The 25,139-nt window shown below is 48.0% G+C and overlaps 1 protein-coding gene across 2 annotated transcripts in view; it reads left to right on the forward strand.

Annotated features, from left to right (window-relative positions):
* The window catches only part of AHCYL2 (adenosylhomocysteinase like 2), a 110,543-nt gene that overhangs the window by 60,520 nt on the left and 24,884 nt on the right, over positions 1-25,139 (forward strand). Inside the window, exons 1-2 of one of the 2 annotated variants that reach the window (XM_087764152.1) lie at positions 12,792-12,947; positions 16,893-17,001. In XM_087764152.1, the coding sequence (XP_087620278.1) occupies positions 12,894-12,947; positions 16,893-17,001 (163 nt within the window). In that variant the 5' untranslated portion in view covers positions 12,792-12,893. Of the gene's footprint in view, positions 1-12,791; positions 12,948-16,892; positions 17,002-25,139 lie in introns of those variants that run through there. The other variant, XM_087764151.1, reaches the window with a different exon arrangement.

A 25,139-nucleotide genomic window follows, 5' to 3' on the forward strand; every position in this document is an offset into this window, starting at 1 on the left:
TGAATTTGAGAACAATGTCAGAACAAGAAGTTAGTGGGGTTCAGTCTACCTGGTAGCAAATAGTGCGCTGGAACAGCGAGGGAAGGGGACATGCAGAAGGAATAGGAAGGCCCTGCAGAGCGCCCTGTCCAGGCTGGATCGTTGGGCCGGGGCCAACTGCGTGAGGGTCAGCAAGGCTCAGGGCCGGGTCCTGCACTTGGGGCACAACAACCCCAGGCACCGCTGCAGGCTGGGGGAGGAGCGGCTGGGAGCTGCCCGGCAGGAAAGGGCCTGGGGGTGCTGGTCGACAGTCGCCTGAACACGAGCCAGCAGTGTGCCCAGGTGGCCAAGAGGGCCAGTGGCATCCTGGCTTGTATCAGGAACAGTGTGGCCAGCAGGAGCAGGGAGGTGATGGTGCCCCTGTGCTGGGCACTGGTGAGGCCGCCCCTCGAGTGCTGTGCTCAGCGCTGGGCCCCTCACCCCAAGAAGGCCATGGAGGGGCTGGAGCGTGGCCAGAGCAGGGCAGCGAGGCTGGGGCAGGGGCTGGAGCCCAAGGCTGGGGAGGAGCGGCTGGGGGAGCTGGGGGGGCTCAGCCTGGAGAAGAGGAGGCTGAGGGGAGCCCTCATCGCTCTCTGCAACCGCCTGAAAGGAGGCTGGAGCCGGGGGGGTCGGTCTCTTCTCCCCAGGAACAAGCGATGGGACGAGAGGGAACGGCCTCAAGCTGCGCCAGGGCAGGGTTAGGTTGGATATTAGGAAAAACTTCTTCCCCGAAAGGGCTGTCAGGCCCTGGCCCAGGCTGCCCAGGGCAGGGGCTGAGTCCCCATCCCTGGAGGTATTTAAAAGCCGGGGAGATGTGGTGCTTGGGGACATGGTTTAGTGGTGGCCTTGGCAGTGCTGGGTTAACGGTTGGACTCGATGATCTTAAGGGTCTTTTCCAACCTTAACGATTCTGTGATTGTATGATTCTATGCCCTGCCTCTAGGCAGTCCCAGATGAGCCGTGCCTAAAGCCGTTGATGGGGATGTGCCGGCTCGTGCCAGCATCAGCTCAGGGACACCAGGACACCGCACAGGGACTCCTTCTTATCTCACCTTTTACGTAGGCAAAGCCATTAATCTCTTCCCAATCTGCATTAATTTGCCGAGCAGCGGATCAAGCTTGCAGGTTGGAAGAAGTTTGTACAAATGCCTGAACATAAAGCTGGGTGGTCCTCAAAGCCACGCAATTTTCTACCATTTTTCTTCATAGGTCAAGGCTTAAACTTTGGGATTTTTTCTGCAGGCTCTCGCTCCCCCTCGTGTCTGCTCAGGGCTTTTGCAGCCTGGCACCTTGCATTAATTTCTCATTACCTTGTTCTTCTAACAGCCCAGCACGCTTTCCAGGGCCGGCTTGTTTTCATGCTTCTGCTGCAACAGCTCTCAAGCAAGTCATTAAATTGTACCCAACTTCTCAAACGGCAAGCCACGTATTTCTGTGTATTCGAACAATAATCGCTAATTCTTGTTCTCCACTCAGGGCCTTAGTCCCGTTTAGCTTTCAGTAACTGAAAGCTGTATATTCACTGAGGTTTGAGCCGGTTCTTTTCTCTGCTATGAAACATATTACTAAGCAAAAGCGTCCCTGGCTCATTTGGCCAGGTGACCAATTCATCTCCCTGCTGAAGTAGGTTTTTAAAAGCTTTTCCTAGTTGTTAGCACTTTTCCTGGAGCTCGGTACTTAGCACAGTGCAGCTTTCTGAGCAGCTCAGTGCTGGTATTTTTATTTTTTTTTTTAATAATGAACATTGATTTGAGTCATGGATGTTAGAAACCACCATCCACAGGCAGCTAAACATTGGGTAGCGTTGGGCAGGATTTGTTTCAAGGTGTTCTCACTGTGTCTTCACCTCTCAAGTGAAAGGATCACGTTAGAGAAGAAGAAGACAGGTCCTTGCTTACTCATTCTGGGCTAAAGCTTCATTTCATCTCAAACTTAAAAAGAACTGAAGTAGTAGCAGGCAAGAATACATTACCCACTTTTTCTAGGTTTATTTTGCTAAAATAAGTTTGTAGGGCCCAGCATGAGAAGTGATGGGAGCACAGCACTTGTTCCATGCAGACAAATGTGTTGTTGAAATTCCTGGTCCGAGATATTGTCCAAAACTTTAAAGGTTTGCATTGCGTGCATTTTCAAGGAAAAAATGCATCATCTGGGTGTTTTAATATATCTGAACCTTTTGTTAGTAAGCAGAGTTGGATCAAACTTCACAGAATTTAGGGGATCATCAAGTCCAGCCCACCGTGCTCAAGCAGGGCCACCTAGAGCAGGTTGGCTAAGACCATGTCTCGTCAGGTGTTGGATATCTCCAAGGATGGAGCCTCCATAACCTCTCTGGGCAGCCTGTGCCAGTGCACGACCTCCCTCCCATGAAAGAAGGGTTTTCTTGTGGTTAAAAAGCATTTCTTGTATTTCAGTGTGTGCAAAAAATTTCTTCACCGAAAGGGCTGTCAGGCACTGGCACAGGGAAGTGGCTGAGTCCCCATCCCTGGAGGTATTTAAAAGAAGGGTAGACGTGGTGCTTGGGGACAGGTTTGGTGGTGGGCTTGGCAGCGCTGGGTTACCGGTTGGACTTGATGATCTTAAGGGTCTTGTCCAACGTTAACGATTCTATGATGCCTCTTGTCCATTCAGTGGTCACCACCGAGAAGAGCCTGGCTTCCATCAGATGTTTGTACACACTGGTCAGGTCCTCCTAAGCCATCTCTTCTCCAGGCTAAGCAGACCCAGCTCTTGGCCTCTCCTCATGTGACCGATGCTCTGCTCTCTTAACCGTCACCATGGCCCTGTGCTGGGCTGACTCTGGTATGTCGCTGTCTCTCTTGTCCTGGGAAGCCCAGCACTGGACCCAGCACACCAGCGATGGGCAGAGGGGCAGGACCACCTCCCTCTCCTGCTGCCAACACTCTGCTCAACACAGCCCAGCACCCTGGTGGCCACCTTTGCCTCGAGGGCACATTGCTGCCCGTGGTCAGTGTGGTGTCCACAGGACTCCCAGGACCTTCTCTGCAGAGCTCCTTTCCAACCTGGTTGGCCACCAGGATGTACTGGTGTACGGGGTCATCCCTCCCCGGGAGCAGGAGCTGGCATTTCCCTTGGCTGAACTTCATGAGGGTCCTCTCCGCACGTTTCTCCAAAGAAACTTCTCGCCGTCCACTTACCTCACGTCTATGCAAGACTCACCAGCGTATGCAACAACTTCTAAATATTAGCTGCCTTGACAATTCCTTTACCGATGAACGTTGCTAATTTGTTGAAAGGGAGGATTAATTGTCGGCGTTTCTTGTTTAGGGTATTTTGAAGGCTAAAAAGATGTGTTTGAGCGAATAACTGGGAACGTTCCTGTGGTCCATAGCGTCAGCAAGTCAGTAGATGTCAGGGCTTACCCCAAGGATGTGGGTAGTCAATAAGACTGAGCTTCTGCTGTGTTTTTCACCTGGGGACCCTGAAACTGTGAATCCTGAGTGGTGCTTACGTTAGTTTGGAAAAATGTGACTCAAACAGGCTGAACTGTTTGTCCCTTGGGCCTACAGCAGCCAGGCTGCGTATTTTTTTTTTGCAGCCTCCTGTGCCAGTGCAGTATTTTTGGCAAGTTTTTGCATTGCCTGTCCTTTTTAAGCCGAATTCTGTACATAGATGGTTAGTTCTGTCTTTCAAATGACCCAAACCCCCTGCATTTAACAGCAAAACTGAAGCTGGCTCACCCGTGACACCAGCAACGTCTGAGATGGTTTTGAAGTTAATTTTACAGCAATATGAGCCCCCATTTATTATAGAATCACGGAGTGATTTGGGTTGGAAGGGACCTTTAAAGGTCATCTAGTCCAACCCCCCTGCCATGGGCAGGGACATCTGCAACCAGGTTGCTCAGAGCCCCATCCAACCTGACCCTGAATGTTTCCAGGGATGGGGCATCTACCACCTCTCTGGGCAACCTGTGCCAGTGCCTCACCACCCTCAGCGTAAAAAATTTCTTCCTTCTATCTAGTCTGAATCTCCCCTCTTTGAGTTTAAAACCGTGACCGCTTGTCCTATTGCTACAGGGAGCACCTGAGATCAGGCTGCCCATGACTGGGTGTTGCAAAGCAGGCTCTGAAGATCACTGGGGCTGGTGGTGGCAGCTGCTGTTTTAAGGAACGACCTCCACTATACGAGTAGGTGGGCGGCATCCGATGGCAAACCTTAAAAAGAAGTTGGGGAAGGCATAATTATTATATAGATGCTGGTACGGGGTTTGCTTTCAAGCCATGAAGGTAGTGGAGCAGCCTGGGGGATGTTTTGCTCTGGGGCAGGGACGCCCAGCGTGTGGGGACAGCTCGTGCTCTGGGAAGCACTTTGCTGGCCCTACAGGAATATACGTGCTGTGCAAAACCCGTGCTTCTGGTGCCCGGTGGTGTGCTGGGTCTGGTGGGAACGTCTGAGATGTCTGTCCGATGAGGGACTGCTGTGCGCTGCCGTCCCTCCTGCGGCCGGAGGGGACGTTACCAGCCTCCGCAGCTGCCTGAATTGCTGCTCAAGGGAGTGCTTTGATAAAGAGTTAAGTTAAGCTCAAGTTAAGCTTAATGTTGCTTGGAGATGGGAATATCCAAGCCCCATCCCTGGAGGAAGCCCCATCCCTGGAGGAAGCCCCATCCCTGGAGGAAGCCCCATCCCTGGCAGTGTCCAAGGCCAGGTTGGACGGGGCTCTGAGCAACCTGACCTAGTGGAAGGTGTCCCTGCCCATGGCAGGGGGCTTGGAACCAGATGATCTTTAAGATCCCTTCCAATCCAAACCATTCTAGGATTCTGTGAATATAATGGCCTGAAGGCTTGAAGGCAGCACTGAACAGAAGCTTCTTTCAATCTGGAAGAGTGAGCTTGCCAACGGTGCGAAAATATCACCCCAAAAAAATAACAAACTTTTCCCGGTTTCTGCTAATCGACTTAGGTGGTGGTGCAGACAAAATATATCTGCTCGACTTGGGTTGTGCGTGGTGTTTGCACAGAAGATTTGAGTTACGCCTCTTTGACTTATTTTCACCCCGTCTTAGCCAGAAATGGCAAACTCCAAAATTTCCGGCGTTTAAATTGTTCACCTGATGAGAGAACAGAGCAAGGAAGGGAACCCGAGAACTTCTCCTGTCCATCTAGGTGTGCTGGCAGCCTAACGGGATCTGTCTACCGGTGGCTCGCAAGCTGGTGGCTCACAAGCCAAGTTCCTTGCCCAGCTGCCAGAAGAGGAGGAAGTCAGGGAAGGGTGGTTTCTGTCAACTCTTGCCCCAAATAAAATGCTTTGCGTGAAGGAAAAGTAAAACGAGGAGATGTTTGTACGGGCTGATGAGCTGCCAGACCTTTCCGGCAGAGAAGGGGGATTTCCTTGAGCATCTCCAGCGAGATGCTGCCAGCCCCACCTTCTCTTCGCCCCGTTCGCATTGTGGGTGGAAATGTACTGATAAAATACCAAAGCGGGCTCAGAAAACGGTCACAGATGGCTCATTAATTCCCGAGGGTGGAATCCTTCGTTATTTTGAGTGAACCAGAGAGGTTTCAGTTAAGTTGAAACCTCAACTCAAGTCTTCAGCACTGCAAAGTGGCAAAATTTTGTTTGTATCCCGGTCCGGACCGTTGTGGAGCTGCCGGCCGTGGAAACGTGCCTTTGCAGGAGCAGGAGATCCCTTTGCAATCGCTCTGTCTAGAAAATCTTCATTTCTGTCCTCTTCCCCTTCTGCAGAGCAAGGGCTGAGCATGCTCAGCAGAGGGAGCTGCAGCCCCGCCAGCCTTGCTCCATCCCTGCTTTTCCCTGAGAGTGGGCTAAATGCAAATCATTTAAAAATATTTATCTGGTTCTGCGCACAGCCGCGGGATTATGAAGTTCATTTCTAATTGTATTGAGTTTGAAGCCGAAAGCCGTTCAGCGTTAAGAGGTGTCCATATGAAGTTGCATGAACTTTTGATGGTGCCAAGTGTAGTCCTGATTGCAGGAGACCTATAGCTCTAAATATAGGTGTGCCTCTTTGACCTTGCGGTTGTATCGATCGGGGTATTGGCATTTTGGTGACGCAGGGCTAGCAGCACAGGCAGGCGATGGATGGACATCTCCTCCGCGCCACGGCGAGGTTGCTCTCGTTTGCTCTCAGCTCAAACGTTGAGCGGAGCCGGGCTCGGCATGAAATCATGGCTGCAAAAATGGGCTGGATCTGAGCACTTCACCCGGCGCGGGATTTTGAACAGAAATGAGGAACTGAGGTGCCCGGCTCGCCCTGAATGCTTGGCTAACGAGGCTGGTTGATAACGAAGACCTTGGCTGGGAGAAGACCCGGCCACCGAAGCCCCCGGTGAGCTCAAGGGCGGGGAGCGTGGCTGCTGGGCTGCTGCGTCCCGCTGCGCATCCCTCCGCATCCCCTCTGCCCAACAAATGTGAGCGTGGAGAGTTTCACCTATGGAGAAGTGGGACGGCAACGCCAGCGCCTCTGCTTTCCACGTGCCTGCATGGATGGTGAGTTATTTAGCTTATTATTTTAATCAGCACCTAGCCAGCTGATGGCTGCTTAAGTTCTGGAGGGAGCTTCGGATCTTGCTGCTCCGCATCAGGATACGATGGCATTTAGCTGCAACGAGGGTCGTTAAAGTCCAGTATTGACGAGGCCGGTCAGACGTCCTCCCCTGCCAGCGCAGCATCCTTCTTTGGCGTGAGCTGCCGACTTGAAAAGGGTCAAGCGCCGGAGGGAACGGTCCCCCGTAGGCCACCCCATCTTGGAGATGTGTTCTATTAAGAACTAATTTTTATAGCAATTTGGGACCAGCGGGGAGGAGGAGTGGGAGAAACTTTGCAACGTGTTCCAGGAGACTTTGAATTTCACTGGGATCAGCATAGCAAATGCTGTCTTTTTGGCTATTTTAATTTTTATGCATTTAGACTCTGTTGTTGAAATAAAACCTCTAATACTTAGGACACCTTCAGGGCAGCGTACGCTGCTCAGCTTCGTTTTGGTGCTTAAAGAGGTTAGAATAGATACCAGCAAATATTAAAATACACTTTTCTCTGCTTTGCTTCTCTGGTGAAAAGAATTCCCAAAGCAATTGAAAAGATAATGACATTGCTCCAAAAAGCAGGCAGCGCTTGGAAGACAGAAGGTTGTGCGTCTGGAGGTTGGCTTCACGCGTCCCCCGGGGGTCTGCGCGGTGTCTCGCGGTCCAAAAATGTTCCTGATACTTCAGAAGCACTGAAATTCTGTGTCAATATTTGTTCCGTCTTCCAAGGTGCCTGCTCCTATCTTCCATTTCTATTTTTGAAGTCGTCCCTCTTGGTCGTTCTAAAAATACTTAGATCACTAGAATAAAACGTCGGGATTCTCGTACTCCTGTGAAAGTATTCTTGCTGCTTTGATCGTTATCTACAAATAAAAGTCCGTGCATGGTGATTTGATTCAAATTTCATTATTCCTCTTTAATATCCAACGTTATGTACCCCACTCATCGCTTTCTTAAGCTTTATGGATTTTATTTCTGTACAATTACAGTTTATCGTTCTGCTTCTCTCTGATCTTTTATAGACTGCAATTCTTTCGGCTTTCACCCAAGTTACGTCGTATTTATATCAACAGTGAGGAAATTAATTTTGCGTTTAAGGGTTAGCAGTGATAAACTTTGCATGATATGCAACTTTGTTTATTGTTTCAAACGTGGATTTTTTTGTTTTTTTGTACTGATTGTAAAAGTGTGGAGTTCTGCTTAAAAACAAGCAACAAACCTCTCCCTACGGATCTACCCCCCTCTGTAATTTTTGCCTTTATGAATTTGGTGCTGCTGGGATTGGGACCAGATGACAAAAACTTCTTTAAATAGGTCTTTTTTTTTTCTTAAGGCCGTAGCAATTTCCTTTTGCAGCATGGATGTGTGATTTTATAGATGGTTTAAAGCTCCTGTGGCATCAAACTGCATTTACAGAGGGCTTAGGGTTATGTCCTCCAGCAACGTTCTTAATCAGGATTTTAACTTGACTGATTTGCATTTTATGTGGTTTCTCAGGACGACGTGGGAGTGAACAACCACATTTCAAGTAATAATTAGCCTAAGCTTTAAAATGCTCATTATCTTTAAGGTCATTATTTCAAGCAGTCTTTTATGTCTTAATGTTCTTACCAAGGTCCGACATTTACTGCAGTACACCTCTTGTTATTAACCAAATAACCAAATATTGAAAAATGTATCATTAGTGAATATAATTATTATTATACAGTGATTATTAGTTAATCCCTTCTGCATTGCTTCTCAGAAGAGCAGGATAAAATACAAGTTCTCCCATATTCTGTGGCTCCGATGGTTGGATTTAATAGTGACACCGAACATAGTAGTCGGGGAAAAACTTCTGTGGGCAGTTGTGGGACATGAATTTCTCATCCCTGCGAGGATGGGATCAAAAGAAGGGGAAATTCTGAATTTTCCAAGTTTTCTGAAATTCCGCAGCCAGTGAGCGCGTGAGGCAGAAACGCTGTTTTGACTTGGTGTCTTATTTGTGAAGGTTTCAGCGATTTCACGTTGTATAATTGAGGTTTAGATAATTGCATAGCCTTTAATAATAATCTTTAGAGAATTAACAGGAGAGGCTTTCTCCGTAACGGTCAACAGTTTTCTAGGGAAAGCTTGTGCTCCTGGGTCGTGTCGTAGCATCAAGCACGCGAAGGAGCTGTAAGACCACGTGGACGCTGGCCCAGTATAAACGCACTTAACTGCTAGGGATGATGCGCTGCCTCCTGATGACTCGGTAGGTGTTTTCCATCTCTGACTTCTGCGATCCTATGGGGTTTTTTTAATTATAAAACGCAAGTTGCCCCTTGGTTGCGAGTTGAAGTGATATGGAAATAACGATTTCCTCTTTTGCCTGCCTCGTCATGAGACTGTGACCAACAGAGTGGACCAAGGGATCTATTTTACAGCCGGGGGAGAAGGTTTCTTTCTTCCTTGTCCTTCGCAGTGTCCCCACTGGAGCTGCCTGGTTTAGGTGTTTCTTATTTTCTTTTTTTTTGAAGATTTCTCCTTCCCGTTCCCACCAGCCACAGCAGCAGGGATGACCGCGCTCATTCTTGTCACGCGTTGGATGTTGGCGCTCTATGTCAATAAGCGCTAAGGTGTTGAAAGAGCTGCTTTGAGTTGTATCTACAGGTTTTCCACCTGCAGCTTTACTGCTGTGGGCCGTAGAGGGTTATTTTTTTAAAAAGAGGTAAACTAAGAGTGAGACTCAACCATTAGAATGAGAGCAATGCCTTGATAGACATGGACCGTGATTCAGTCCTCATTAGCGGTTGTCTTGGAGGTCTGAGGACTGAAATTGGTCTCCGTCCTAATAAAATATAATAAATTGAGATGTCTGGGGCCACGGTCTGATGTTTGCACTGTGCACAACCTCAGCCGAACGCTGAATGTGAGTTAGAAATACCCTGGGCCGAGAGTTTGCAGAGCAGATCCGCCACTGGTGGGTGGTCTTCAAGAATCATTGGCTTGGATTTCTAACACGCTTGGAAACGGCTTTGGCCCAGGTGGGTGACTCTTCATTCCCAGCCTTTCTGTCCCAAGTGCTGTAGGTAAAATCAGCCTGAACCTCCACATTCTCCAGCTGTTTTTTCAGGAGGAAGATGCCAAAGGGTTAAACGTGTGTGTTAATCCCAGAGTCGGTCTCCATGTGACCTTTTGGCTGGAGAACTGGAATCTTAAACACTTTGAGCTCCAGTTAAAGTTTTGGCTCAGTGAGCAGCATTGTCAGGATTACACATTAATTTAAGGCATGCGAAACTATGGACTAAATGGGGTTGGACAGTGCCTTTCTTGAAGCGGTATGATCTAGGCTCAGGAGATGGATTAGGAGAAGAGAAGCTGCCTGAAACGTTGAAGCCGAGGGTTGCATCATTTCAAGCACGGAGCGAGCTCACATCGTGGTGGAGGGGAAGGCAGGCGTCACTGATATCGCCGAAGGGGAGGAGGTCTCTTCTCAGGTGCCTTTCCGATGCCAACACCTGGTGTCTACATACGCGTCTCCGGTTTCACGGGGGAAAGTGGAGCAGGAGATGAAGTATCTGGCTGGGCAGGTCGAGTGCTGGAGGAAACCAGCTTTTCCTCCTTCATGAATAGGGATGAGAGGGCAGGAGGAGGAGGTTTGGTCTGGGAGCTGCAAGCCCTGGGCTCTGGTGGAACATCAGAATAGTCGTGTCGGTCCCCTCTGTTCCCGTCACAGCTGCAGAATTATTTTTAAATAAATTCATTTTATCACTTGGCATCGTGGATGAGAAGCTTTTCCACTGGGAAAAGACTTTCCAGGAGGTTTGTCACATGAATAACCAAGTAGTGGCAGCTCTTGAAGACCACAGACTTGACCTGCTGTTTCCTACGTGAATAGACGGATTTTAATGAGCTCCATAATTTCCTTTTTACTTCCCAAGTTTGTTGCAGGTGGATTTGCAAGCTGCTAGCAATGCTGGAGAGCTGGTGTGACTTAGTTGCCCAGAAAAATTTTGTTTTCTCCCTTTGTTCCTTAGGAAAAAAAAAAAATATCCATGGCTAAGAATAAATTGAAGATGCTAGCACTACAAAAACGCTGCGCTCACAAAATTTAAAAGTTCAGAGACTTTACAAGGATGGTTCCTCTTGCACATTGCACAGGTGGTGGGGGATTTTATAGCTGTTACAGTATTTTAAGGTTTCATTTAGCAATTTTTAAAAGGAGTAGAAGATGTTAGAAGCTCACGGCATGGCTAAACTAACGCAGAGGGAGGCTGCAGTAGGGCTGGTCTCCGACCATGATTAAAAAGCAGATGTTACTCATGCATGGTTTATTAAATTATAGCGATAACTCAGATTTTACTAGGATTGAACACGGTTCTCCCTGGTTTTATTTGACGATTGAGCCAGATGACAACTGACATACGACTTGCAGAAGATTGAAGAAGCTTGAAGAAGCTGTGGACTGGAGGGGCAGGAAAGAACTTTATTTTTATTTTTATAGAATAGAGGTTCTTAATTTTAGTGTCTTAGACTCAGTCTTTACTGAAAAAAAAAGGCGCTTTCCCCCCCCTTTCCCAGGAAAAGGTATTCGATTTAAGCATCTTGATGTGATAACCTACTGGAAAAAGTGGTTTGTGCTTTGGTGCTGTGAGCCTCATCCCCCTTTCCAGGCTTTTCTTAGCTTACACTGAGCTAAAGCAGCATCTCCCTTAGGATTTTGCATGAAAAGGATCATCAATAATGTTAAAAATTAAAATCTTGCTTTGAAAACGCAACTTTGGCTTTAGTATCTCTTGAGGCAAACGGTGCTAATCCCTGTCTCACATTTCCTGACATATTTCCGTATTGGAAATAAGCCATATTTCCATTTTCCGGTTACTCTACAGATCCGTTAAAGTTGGGAATTCTGTTTTTTCCCCTTCACAAAGCAGGCGTTGCTTTCATATAGCCCAGGAATTTTTACTGGTTTAGTGGATTCCTTGAAATCTGCTGTGGGGATGTGAAATGCCATCGCGGCTCATGCTTGTCTGCAGAAAGGCTTTGGAGGAGCACTTGCAAGCAATGTTCCCCTGGCAGCATTTTCCCCCTCATGCTGTACCATCCACTGGACAACAGTGGCAACTATCGAGGAACAATATTATGTCGAATCAGCGCAATATTATATCAGATCAGTGGTAAATTATTTCTAAAGCACGGGTATATAATACTACATGGAGCTGGGGGGAGCTTTTTTTTCCATGTTTAGTTAGAATTGGTGTTGAGGTCAATTGGCGATGTCCCAACTCCCTCTTCGTCAGAAGCAAATGTTGAGGTTCTCTATGGGAATTATCTTGGGTACATTGTCAGGGACAAAACTCTTTGGATAACAGCTCCGACCACTAAATAAAAATTAAAAAAATTGCCCTGCATCGGGTCTGCTCCACCGCTGGTAGCAAAGCATCGCGCTCCCCAAACCCTACTGCTGCACGAGCATCCCTCTGGGGTTACCCGCAGCCCCTTTCCTGCTGCGGTAGGTGCCTGTAAGGTGGGAAGAGACTAGATAAAAGGAAGAAATTTTTTACGATGAGGATGGTGAAACACTGGAAGGGGTTGCCCAGAGAGGTGGGAGATGCCCCATCCCTGGAAACATTCGAGGTTGGGTTGGACGGGGCTCTGAGCAACCTGATCCGGTTGAAGATGTCCCTGCCCATGGCAGGGGGGATGGACTGGATGGCCTTTAAAGGTCCTTTCCAACCCAAACCATTCCATGATTTGACGATTCTAAGAGGAACGGTCCGACACGGGAATAGCAGGATGAGTGTCGGAGTCTGGACCCTTCCAAGGACGAACTCTCTGCACTTGCTGCCGTGGGGGACGGAGCGGGAACCGGCGTAATTAAAAACCACTTTGCCATCTAACAAATGCCTTCGTTGTTTTAGTTGCTCATTAGTTAATTTTCTTCTAATGAGGCTCTGTTAACGTAATCATCTGACATTGGGGAAAAAGAAAGTGGGGGGGAGAACCCAAGTTAAAAAGAGCCTAATTAGCAAGTTAATTATAGCGAGCGGGGAAATGTTCTGGTTATATAAATAAGCTATTGTTATGCACACACAAGCCAGGCCACGTTAAAAACTGCCACTAACTGTCTAAAGGTCAGGCAAACGCTGTAATTCAACATAAAACAGAAGTAGGGCTTGTTTGGCGGGACGCCTCATTAAGTCTTGGGGTCCTTTTCTGCCAAAAAAAAAGGGAGTTTGAAAATCCGGGCGGTTCCCCTTCCCTCCCTCCTTCCCTCCCTCTCCCTCCACCCCGCAGCTGAAACCAGAGCGGGCAGGATCGGGATCGGCAGGGCTGGGAGGTATAAATGGGGGGGCAGCCCCTGCCCCGGCGGGAGACGGTGCGGAGGGGCTGTCGGTGATGCCGTCATGCCGAACAAGAAGAAATACAACGTGAACGGAGATTCGGGGATTAAAGCCCAGGTGAGGGCAGTCTTTAGTACTGTAATATCATTTTTCTATTTAAAAGTACATTTGTTTCTCTCTACTCCCCTTTTTCTCCTCTTTTCCTTGCTGTTCCCCGCAATCACTTGTTTCTGGAGATGACCGCATCCCCCGCTTAGAGAAAATCCCAATCTCCGGAGGACTTCTCTTCATTTTCTCTCGGGAGCAGGAGGTTTGAAACGATGAAGTGTTGAGCAGAACACATTGCTCTGGGGTTGTTCTTCGGAGCACCGTGGCGGAGAAGTGGATGGGTTTGCAAACAGGGAGATTGCCTGGAAAACCTTGGCCGGCGAGACTTTTTTGCTTGGTGAAGTAGCGTAGAGCGGCTCTTGGTGGTGGAAACCCCAGGTCGAAGTGAGACTTAGCTCGTTTGAAATGTAACGAGCACACACTTGCATTTAGAAGTCATTAACCCCTTGTACCTCTGGAGGTGAGGTTTTTCAGCTTGAATCGTTTTTTTTCCTGCTGGAGGTTGAAAGCAGCGGCAGCTCTCAAAGGCTTCATGATCTCTCCTTTGAGCTTCTGCAAAGTTGGCTGTTACCTTGAGAGGCATTTTGGTTTGAGCTGGATGAGTTCAACCTGGAAGCAAATCACTTTCTCATCTCCATCTTGAATGCACCCATCTTTCCAGCCGGGCTGGAACATGGCACGTCGTGCTGTCGGTCACCTTGTGCCGTTCAGTAGGGATTTCAACCAGAGTTTTGGTCTAGGTAAGCAAGGTCTGGTTTCCTCCTTCTGGCTGGATTGAGTGTGCGTCGCTGAAATCTCAACTCTAAAATGAAGATGTGTTGTGGCAACTGGCTTAAGTATATTCCTGCTGGCACTTTGTACCCTTCACGTGTCCATGTGATACAAAATTGAGTGCTGGATGAAGGTGATGTCTCAAATAAATCAAATTCCAGCATCCATTCCTGCCCGCTCGCTCTGCTGTTCGAAGGATAAAGTCAAAAGACGTTGGTGAAGGGTCAATGCTGGCTAAAAGCAGACCTGAGCTTTGACCTGGCGGACAACCCTTCCCAACGTTCTCCTCTTCTGATGCCTCCTTCCACCTCTTGCCCAGTCAGTGCCATGCTCAGCTAAAGCTAAACCCAGCTTGTGGCAGCATTTAAAGGGTTTAAACCCTTGAAGGGGTTTAGGGCAGGGTTTGTTATAAAGTCTAGTTCTAGGTCTGCCTAATTTGGTTCATGACTTATTTTGCTTTTCGGCATGTTCTTGCCTGTCGATGTTGTACGTGGAGGTACTCCAAGAGCTCTGAATGCAATTATCAATATTACCGTGTCACTTGAAATAGTTGAAATGTTGAATGTCCTTGAAGAGAGGATGTGGAAAAAGAAAATGTTAACTATAATACAAATTATTCACCCTTTCTTAGACTTCCAGTGTATCTCGCTTTGCCGAGAGCATCGTTTCGCACAAATAACCTGATGCTTTGATGAAGCTGCTCAGCTGTCGAGGGATTTGTTTTAAATGAAAAAAAAAAAAAAAAAGCAGTTCTTTCAGGCCAACAGCTTCTTAGAAAAGAAATTAAAAAATGGTGTGTGTGCACAGACCCCGTCCCACCGGGATCAGAGGTGTTAATCCGCAACGCAACTCTTGACTGTAATATGAGTTTGACGTGGCTTTTTTCTCTCCCCTGTGTGTTGCCTGGTCTGGTGTTGTGCTCTTGTTTGGTTTAAGATTAGCAGGAAAAAAAAAAAGAGTTTCCAGGTGCTGCTGCAAATCCTCTCCCAGGTCCTTTCCCCCCTCCCCAGCAGCTTGGGCTGGCTGTCCCTGCACCAGCTCAGACTTGGCTTCACAGGGGACTCTGAATTAGCTGCCCGAGACCCCCATCACCTTTTTCCTTCACTTACTGGCCCAAAAAGCCGGGTACCAGCTCTATAGCATCACCAGCCCGTCTCCAGTGCGATGTCAAGTGCTGCTACTTAAACCACTGAGCTTGAATTTGAGTTCCCAGAACGGGATCAAATTCTTTATGGTTAGGTGACTTCTTTAAACAAAGCTAACTTCTCAAAATACCCCACGGGGTTAGTCAATAGACTCAATTAATGGCTTTCAGTATTTTGGAGATGTAAATCTTTAACCCCGTTGCACCAGATGGAGTCAGTTTATGCCCGTCCAAGGAACTTTGCAATTGGAAGTCGTGTTTCCCATTTCCCTGGGTTTTAGCACGAATCGTGAACATGGTGGGAGTGTCGGTGGCTGGCTTACAAAGCGATGAGCTCTGGGAGTTAAAACATTTCCTAAAACAATAAGCCTGTTCTCCTGAATGCTTAAATATGGCCCAGTAGCCATGTATAGAGAGAATTAAGAGGGACGTTGAGCTGCTGGTGTGGTTTTGAGATGTGCCATGCCCCTTGGGCAAGGCAGGTGGGCTCTGAGCAGGTTTTGCGTCTGCTGAAATGTGTCTGATGCTCCTGAAGCCCGTTGGCATCACCAGCTGAAGGTCGGCGCTGATGGGAGCAGAGAAGCGTTAAGACAAGTTCAACCCGAGGTGCACGTCAACGGGGCACGGAAGGGTTGAGTTTCTACTGTAAAATCGCTAATAATTGTCTGTAAGAGCAGATGTTTGGTTTATGTGAAAAACCTGGACTTGGGCAGTTTATAGGAAGGAAATACTGATTATTTGGCCTTCTTGCTGTACTTTTCAACCAAGGGCAGGAGTAAAACAAAGCTTGGAGAAAGAGGTTCTCCTCCTCCAAGCAATGCATTGGCCAGGGAAGGCGTGAAGCCACCGGCAGGAGCCTGTTCCGTAAATTTTTCTGTAAAAAAAAATGTCATTTCCCCCTTAAAAGTGCCTGGATAGAAGTGAGACTTCTTCACTTATCTCTTCTGTCCTCTGCATGCTTTGGAGCAGATCAGCTTTGCTGACTTAAAATAAATATTTACCTCTCGGCTTGGCAGTTATCGCGGCTGTAACGCGGGCAGGGCTGAGCCTGGCTGTGCTCGGCTGCTCTCAAGCTGGTCTTGGGGCTTCGCAAACGCTCCTGGGGAGTCTGAAATCTTCATTCCTTGGTGATGATTGAAATGGAAACGGGCTGGATTCTTCAGCTCAGGTTGAGCAGGTTGCTATTTGTCGTCCACAACAATTTGTTGCAATGAGATGGGCTCCATTAAAAAAGAGGGTAAATGCAAAATGACACAAAATGTTGGTGTTACATCCATTGCTGCGGTACTATTGTAGGCGTTGCTGGTGAACGATAGTCGGTTCCTCCTCTCCAACGTGGATAATTACATTTTGCCAGTCTGCACATTGCGTCATTTACGCGCCTTATCCTTCATTTCTTGATTTGGTGTGTAAAGTTGCGTACTCTTAAATACAATACTCCTGAATACTTGTGTTCTCCAGGCATTCATGCTCCCAACAGTTACAACAGCCTTGAGTGATGCATCTAATCCCAAATGTTTCTCGATATAGAGTGCAGCTGGAAGCGGTATTTGTGTTTTGATTGTACTGAAGTGTTTTTATTTTTGCCTTTTGTATTTCGTACAGCAAGCAGGGAGCATCTCATACTGGTCACCACCATAAATGTTGCGAGATAGGTCAGCGTCTGCATCAGCTCTGCAAATGTCGGGTGGCCCTAATGGGGCTTCTCTTGCGACGAATAACCCTTATCGTTAGCATTTTGGAAAAATAAGTTTGTGTGTAATGGAGACAGAAGCTTTCTAATTTCTACGGTTAAAAGAGGAGCTTCAAGGTATTTGAAAGACAAGTATGTCGATGCTGCGTCTGGTGGAGGGTCTGAAATTAAACGAAGTAGGCAACTCAGCGTATCCTGTGCCCAATTAAATAATAGGAATTGCGATTCAGCCCGTAACTGAGATAATGTCGGTGTCTGCTCAAGGCTTTGGGTTCTTGGGATGAATCTTCTGTATCAGACTGTTGGGTTTTTTACATCTGACTTAACTATTGATTTCTTTTAACAGATCCAGTTTGCTGACCAAAAGCAAGAATTCAACAAGCGCCCGACAAAGATTGGCCGCCGTTCGCTTTCCCGCTCCATCTCGCAGTCCTCGACAGATAGCTACAGCTCAGGTGCGTGCCATCACTGCATTGATTGTTCCTACTTATTGCCATAATTAAAAGTTTAAGATTATTTAAAAGCAAACTGAAATCTTTTACAGTAATGTAATGTACAGTTATGCTCCTGCGAGGAGCAGGGAGTTGGACTCGATGATCCTTATGGGTCCCTTCCAACTCCAGATATTCTATGATTCTGTGGTCAGCTGTGTCCTCTGACAGCATCTCTGCGGACCACAGGGTTTGTCCTGCATTTTGCAGCAGCTCAAGGATCTCCCAGTTCTGCTGTGTCGTCGGTAATGTCGGAGGGAAGGCATGGGAAGAGGGTTGTTGTTTTTCTTTTCATCTTTGTGTATAGTTGGATGGAAAATTAAGTTATTCTGCTGCTCTTAACACTTCTAATCCCTCCTTATAACCTTTGTGTGCAGTTGCTGCTGGCTTTCCTCCTCTCTTCCCCTATGTTTTCTTTCCAAGCTCAGCAAAACAGTGTTTCCGTTGTGTTTGTGCTTGCATGTCATCTTCCCTTCCCGTTCTTGAATAAATCCATGTGGATCCCACTGTCGGTTTGGACTCACCCGTTGCACGTCAAGTTGGAGTCTTCGGAAGAGCAACGGTGACCTTTGAAGGCCACATGCGTCTTCCGTGTTTTTCCTGCTGGAATCTGTAAAATGAAGCTTTTAGCGAGCGGTGGACTTGCTGTTTGGTCTTGCTAGCTGTACTTACAGGAACTCACTGGGGAGGGAGGTTGGGTTCGTTGGGGTTTTTTTATTTTGTTTTAAATTTCAGAGCTCTTCTGAAATCCCAGATATATTTATGAAGATTGGTTCTGGAAACTTGATTTGTCTGGACTAATATTTGGTGTTTGTGCAGCACTATCCAGAAACCTTCAGGATCTGGTCCCCCCGGCAGCAGGCTCGTTCCTTTGAGACATGGCACAGCAAAGTTTTGTTTTGTCCTGCGTAGGTGCTCAAATTGGTTTGTTTTCCTTGACTATGCATCATTTTCAATGTAGACAACTGAAACTTAATTGCTGGAGCAGTCCGTGATGATTTTGTAAAACCCAATCAAAGGTGGATCCCCATGAAAATCAGACTAATTTCATTGAGTGCCCTGTTCATCAAACATTCAACATTTAGAAATCAAACACTTAGCAATCAAACGTTTAACATTTAGAGCTGATGCAAGAAAGGCAGCACAAGAAAGCCCTGAAAACAAGTCTTCTGGTGGAAATTGGCATTTTTTCTTACAGGAAAGAGTGCAGCTTTGAGAGAACGACTGCTAAAACTTACCTTGACTTTGAGTGAAGGAGGCAAAGCTGCCCCGCACTTCGCTAACAGTCTCTAGCATCGGTTTAGTCAGCAAATAAGTCGCTGTGACCACAGAGTGCTGAGGAAACTTGGTGCCACCACGCTTCCCAGCACGTAGGAACGTCACCGGCCCGTCTGGTTAAACACTATGCCCCCCAAGTGGCACCTTCAGCTAAATTTTCCCTTGTCCAGTAATACCCATGTGGGACCAGTATCATACCTCACCTTCCAGTGTCCTCTTTTCTTTGGGTTTGAATGTGTCATTAAGTACCATTGCTGTGCTGGAGAGCTTGTGTCACTTCAGGGGTTGGTTATGAGGACAGTGGCTTTCCAGGAATAGGGAGAGGTCATCAGGGATGCTCTGAAATTGTTCAGGATAGGTCCTTCCGGGATCCTTGGCACTTCAAAGGGAATACTGCTTGCTACCTGAAATGTTGCAGCTACTGTCCTGGCTGAGACCATCACAGAAAGAAATTTGGATCCAATTCCCCATCCCTCGAGGAGTCTTAATGCATCTGATCCCCTCCTGGTCCTGGCCCCTTGAAGAAGATGCAGAAGAAATCAGGTTCCAGCGCAAAGCTGCAAAGAGTGGAGATGTAAGCAACTTGAAGCTGGAGGAGGTATTATTCCTCTCTTCCTCCTGACTGTGAAGGCAAATGATCAGTCCTTTCTGGTGACAGGTACCAAAACTCATGGTGGAGTACCGTCAAGAGCTTTCAGATGGGTGTTCAGGTTGGTGGCCGAGGTCTGGCTGCAGACCTTGCAGACGTCTACCTTTAGGCCATGGAGAATAAGGACCAGTCACGGTGCGGCTCTACCACAGTCCTTCACTTAGTCCCTGTCCGTGACAGGGATGCACCTCTCCGTGACATGGATGCGTTTTTTTGGATACTTGACAGGTCACTGCGTGCTTGAGGAGAATCTGGGTAGATGTCTGACAGTTTGGAGCAGCAGAGACCACGAGAGCTCAAAGGTGCATCCTACCCTGACCCTCTCAGCTAGATACCTTGTGTTTAACAAGAAATAGTTCTGGTTTGGGGTGGATGACATGCTGTGAGCTACGGTTGGTTTTTGCTTGCAGAGTTTGCTGGCCATGGACAGGTCCCATTCTGCACGCCAAAAGCCTGTGGCCAAAAATCAAATCTGAAGGTAGTCCACTCACATCTGCTTGTATATGAGGGTGTTTTTGGCCATATCCCACCTGCAGCTTCCAGCTGCGTGTCTACTCTTGAAGGGAGGAGGACAGAGCCCATGGGCTCGCACAGGGCTGTCCACACCGTCCAGTTGTGTGCATGGATGGATGTGAGCTGAGCTCTGCCGCGCTGGCCAGCCCCAGCGCCGGAGACCAGTCCCTCGCCTGTATTATTTCCCAGGGTGGATGTAGCTGACAACTATGGCTGAAGTTGATGCCCGTCTGAAGTCCTAGTAGGTCTTGACTGTTGAAGCTGTAGGGAACGTCCCTGTTCTCGTGCCCATCCTGTCATGGTACGTGTTGGGAGCAAACAGGATAAAACCTCCCATGTATGAAGAACGTGAGCAGATCTATACGAAACGGCTTTGTGGCAGTAGTGCGTTGCCCATAAGAGATCGTTGCCTGTGTGCTACATGTAAAACACGCTAGATGAGGGCCTACAAGCTTTTCACGTTTTTCAACAACCCAGGTTTAGAAGAGCAAAGGTAATTGGTGGAAAAGTTGTGGTTATCTGGTCCTCTCCGCCCCGGCAGAAGGAGGTGCCCATTTCCAGAAGATACAACTGCTGGAGGTTGGGATCTGATCCTGCGCACGTGAGAAGTGAAAGCCACGCGCAGTCCGATGGCTTCGTCCTCGTTCCTATGGAACGAGCAACTGTTCTTTGTCTCCTTTCCTGGCTCTTGGGTTGCTTCTTGCACACTTGGAGGAACCTCCAGAGCCTCCTCCAGAAGCTTGGAGGAGCCCCCCCAAGGCTGGGGACAACCTGGGTGACCCGTCACCCCTGCAGTGGCTGTGTTCCCATGCAAAGGGCTTTCAGGAGAACTTGAGGAGCAATGCATGCCATGGCCTCTCCAGAGAGACATCGTCCCGGGCTCTGTCTGCACTTTGTAAGCCACCTGGATTGTGTTTGTAATGTTACCATCTTCGGTAGCATGTTTCAAGCTGGCATTAACGATTAGATTTCTCTAATGCAGGCCTGCGATTAATATAACTTTTGTACAGGTTTTACAACTCCATCCGATATCTAATCAGCAGGGTGTATTTTATGACTGTCATTTTTAAAGACTAACAGGCTGATGAGCCTGGCTAATGTCATCATGTTTGCTCCCCATTCACAGCTGAAAGAACTTGGAGCAACTTTGGGGAATTCTCCTCTGCCCCTTGCACTTAGCATCTCCTGCTAAAGCATCAGCAATTGCAATTAATTACCTTGTGAAAGTATTATATTTCCTTCCTAATGAAAGCTGCTAGGCTGACAGCCAAGATGGAAGACTTCTGTTCTCAGGACGGTTGCAGGATGGGTAGATAAATCCCATTAGTACATCTCGGTGTGGATCTTTGTCATTCTCCTTTTAGGGCTGAGCAGTAGCACGGTCTAAAGCACCCATTAAGCCCTCCTGGGATGGGAAAAGGCTGGAAAAGAAGAAAGATGAGGAGCGGCGAGGTGATAATGGAGGGGAAGAATCATAGAATCATGGAATCATTTAGGCTGGAAAAGACCCTTAAGATCATCAAGTCCAACCGTTTAAACCATGTCCCTCAGCACCACATCTCCCTGGCTTTTAAACACCTCCAGGGATGGGGACTCCACCACATCCCTGGGCAGCCTGGGCCAGGGCCTGACAGCCCTTTCGGTGAAGAAGTTTTTCCTAATACCCAACCCAAACCTGCCCTGGCGCAGCTTGAGGCCGTTCCCTCTCATCCCATCGCTTGTTCCTGGGGAGAAGAGACCGACCCCCCCGGCTCCAGCCTCCTTTCAGGCAGTTGCAGAGAGCGATGAGGGCTCCCCTCAGCCTCCTCTTCTCCAGGCTGAGCCTCCCCAGCTCCCCCAGCCGCTCCTCCCCAGCCTTGGGCTCCAGCCCCTGCCCCAGCCTCGCTGCCCTGCTCTGGCCACACAAGAGGTGTGTGGAGCTCCCAAGGTTTGGAGGTGGTGGACATGAGTGAAGAAGTGAGCGAAACCCAAGTGACTCCTCCCAAGACGTGGTTGGTGGGAAGGCAGTCGTCCCAGCATCTCTGCCCAAAATGATGGGGAGGTGCCGGTGCCGCCTTAGTGATGCGAAAGAGGCCTGGGTATGGAAACAGCATCTCTGCAAACAGCCAGTGGCTTCTTGCCCTTCCTGCCCATCAAAACTGGGAAAGTCCAATCAAAGTCATCAGCTGGTCTCCAAAATAGGTACAACCTGCGAAGCTGCGATGTGGAGCAGCGTACTCCAAGATGCAATGTGTCGCTAACTGGGCTTTGCTAGAAGCAATAATGGGAAAAATGAGGGTGGTGAGGCACTGGCACAGGTTGCCCAGAGAGGTGGTGGATGCCCCATCCCTGGAAACATTCAAGGCCAGGCTGGACGGGGCTCTGAGCAACCTGATCTGGGTGAAGATGTCCCTGCTCATGGCAGGGGGGATGGACGGGATGGTCTTGAAAGGTCCCTTCCAACCCAAACCCTTCTGCGATTCTATGAAAAACCAGCAGAGACACCATTGAACACAAAAACTTTATCACTTGGTTGCTGTAAAGCACGAAAAATGAAAATACTAACGATCCGTGCTGATCTGACTCTTCAAATTAGATATAAAAGTCTCCTATCTCATTACCCTTGCCATAAGCCGCCCGTTTTCTGTAGTTGTTCCACTTCATTTAAAATGAGTAATTTTTCTCAACGGGGAAATTAATTGTTTTCTGCGCCGGTTGGGAATGGTTTATCCGCCCGAGGACGCGCCGTGGTGTTAACAGCGTCTGCTGTTGCAAACCAGGGAAGGGCACCGACATGACGGCTCAGCTTTGGGGGCGAGGGGATGTTTTGGCGTTGCGCTGGGCAAATCGCTTAAATTTTGGTAACCGTTCTTTCCCTTTCTGCAAAACTCAGATAATTGTTATCTCCTCGAACAAAGATTTTGGGGGATCAGCTGGTTTATATCAGCCCAGCACTTTGAATACTAAAGCGCTCAGCGTTGTGTATTACGCACCGCATGCACGTTATGTGGGCGCTGAAATGAGATTAGAACAGTAATATCTTTAATTAAAGGCGATTGACTTCATCCTCACGCTGTTTCATAACTTTCCAAAGGTTGTGCAGAAAAGAAACAAGATTTGTCCTTTTAGTTGGGCTGTAACAGGGGCGGGTTGCCGCTTTTTTTCCCCGTACCGATGCCAGTACTACAGATGTGAGTGGATCCTCATCTAAAATATTAGCAAAGCTGAACTTTGCTGAATTTAGGCTCTGACGTGGTCTTTGCTGGGTTAGGACACGGGCTGCAGGTGTCTCCTTTCCCCCCCAACGCAGGATAACAGTGCCTGAGACCTGCTGCTGTTTTCACCTCATTCTCTTTGAAATAATACAGTTTACATCAAATGCTACGCGGCTCTAGGGAACGTCGACCCTGGTTATGACGCTTTCATTAACCAACCTTTGGGTGATTTGAGGTGATATATAGGAGACTGTCCACCCCATCAGGTAATTGGATATTTCTAGATTACAGGTGCTAGGAATCCTTTCCTTTCTGTACTTGTTTTTCATTTTACAGGAAAGCGAGGGCAAAATTTACTATTATATACTGGTACGCTATTATACTACACTAACAATATTAGTTTAGTTACCATGGCGCTATATGCACTGTTACACATTATACGTCTGTAACAGTAAAAACCATTTGAATATGAAAATCTGGCTACCATCTAAGCGGGTTTTTTTGTTTAAAAAAATTGCTTTCAGCCCCCAGAACCAAGATCTATGGTTTTATAGAAACCTCTGCACAGATTAGCTGTCTTCAAGGAAGTAATCCTCCTTTAACTAATTAATCCTTCTGGAGTCCTTGATATACAAGAGCTTGGTATTATATAAGGTGCTCTTTTGTTATTAAGCCAGGCTCCCGGTCCTTCAAGAGCTGCTGTGGGACTGTGAACACAAATTCAGAAATGCATTGCCGTCAGCGTGTCGTCTGCAGGGTCGGACTTGCCTTTCGCACCCCGCTGAGGATGGAGTCTTTGCAGAGAAATTTCAGCAATGCATAATTCTCCTCCGTAAGCGGATTAAGACCCGAGCGGGTCTTGGGGAGCCTGGCACACCGACAGCGGCAGCGCTAAGCTTTTTTTCCTTGGGATCATTCAAGCGCTTCACACGAGCCAGAAGAGAAAGTAATCAGCTTGCTGGGTGCTGCAAGAAAGACAAACCCATGGCCATGCTGGGGGGGAAGGGTTTAACTCCTTGGGTTGGGTTTTCTGGCGTGAAAATGTTAGCAGAGCTATTGAAGTCATAGAATCACAGAATCGTTAAGGTTGGAAAAGACCCTTAAGATCATCGAGTCCAACCGTTAACCCAGCATTGCCAAGGCCACCACTAAACCATGTCCTCGAGCACCACCTCTATCCGTTCTTTAAATCCCTCCAGGGGTGGGGACTCAGCCCCTGCCCTGGGCAGCCTGGGCCAGGGCCTGACAGCCCTTTCGGTGAAGAAGTTTTTCCTAATACCCAACCTAACCCTGCCCTGGCGCAGCTTGAGGCCGTTCCCTCTCGTCCTATCACTTGTAACTAGGGTAGATGCTGGGTAGAGGGGTGGTTTGCCTTTACTCCAAGTTCTCTGAAGGGGCTCTCGGTATCAATCTTCACTTGAGGTCTGGATGCCTCTGGAAAGCTGCAGCATTTTTGGGAGCACTGGTGGGTGGTGATAAGACCATGGGTCCAACCGTGCCATTCTTCCTATGCTGCTGTGTAAGAAGCACTCACCCTTCGTGCTACCAAATTGCTTTGGCACAGAATTGGGGTAGAAAGTTGGGAATCTGTACTGGCTGTTGGGTAGAGCAACTCCCTTGGGTGTTCGGTGCAGATCATTCCCTCTTGGAGACTGTGCCTGGGCGAGAAGCTAGCTCACGTGCGCAGCAATGCGTGATCCAAAGCCAGTAGCTGTTGAGTTTGACTATGCAACATCCTAGGTAAAGATTTAACCCATTCTTTTCTGGTGTTGTGAAAGAAAAAGAGCTTATCATCGTATGTGATGCCTTCACACATGCACATCATTTGCCAGCGACGCACAATATTGGCCAACGCCGAGGCGGTCGGGGATAGTGCTGTTCTACAAAGGTGGTCCTCTTCTGCTGTAACGAATAATTTGATGCCAGGTCTCGCGTTCATTTTAGAAGTACCACGTGATCTGGAGAATAAAGGCTTGGGTAAAACTTCAGGGCAATTTCGTGAGGAATGGGGGATGACCGTGTGGATGAGGCTCTTGAGCTGGGTTCCAAGGTGTGGCTCCTGCCAGAGAGGAGGAGGAGGAGGTGGTAGTGGTGATGGTGGTGGTGAGGAGCTCAGCTGGACCAAGAGCCCCGCGCTCCAGGTGCTTTGCCTCTGGAAAGGAGAGTGATGCTTTCTAGTTCATCTCCAAGACTTACGTGTGGCTTTGACTGCTGATGCCAGTCCTAGAAGATGAAAGAGGTCTGGTCTCCCACATGGGGGCATATTCCAGAGGAAAACATGGCACAAATAGTCTCTTCAGCTGATCCTGATAAACTGGAAGCAAAAGTGGTGGCTAATTCATCGCGGCTCAAATAAAAAATGAACTCTACATGTGATTTTAGTAATCAAAATAAATGGGAAAGGGAATTTCTAACTCCATGAAGGGCTCTTCAGTAGATCTCCATGTGTCTGCCATAGACTAGTTGCC

The sequence above is a fragment of the Nipponia nippon genome, unplaced genomic scaffold (genome assembly GCF_047370975.1).
Source record: "Nipponia nippon isolate SJK-2023a ecotype South Korea unplaced genomic scaffold, ASM4737097v1 scaffold_3, whole genome shotgun sequence".
NCBI classification, from domain to species: domain Eukaryota; kingdom Metazoa; phylum Chordata; class Aves; order Pelecaniformes; family Threskiornithidae; genus Nipponia; species Nipponia nippon.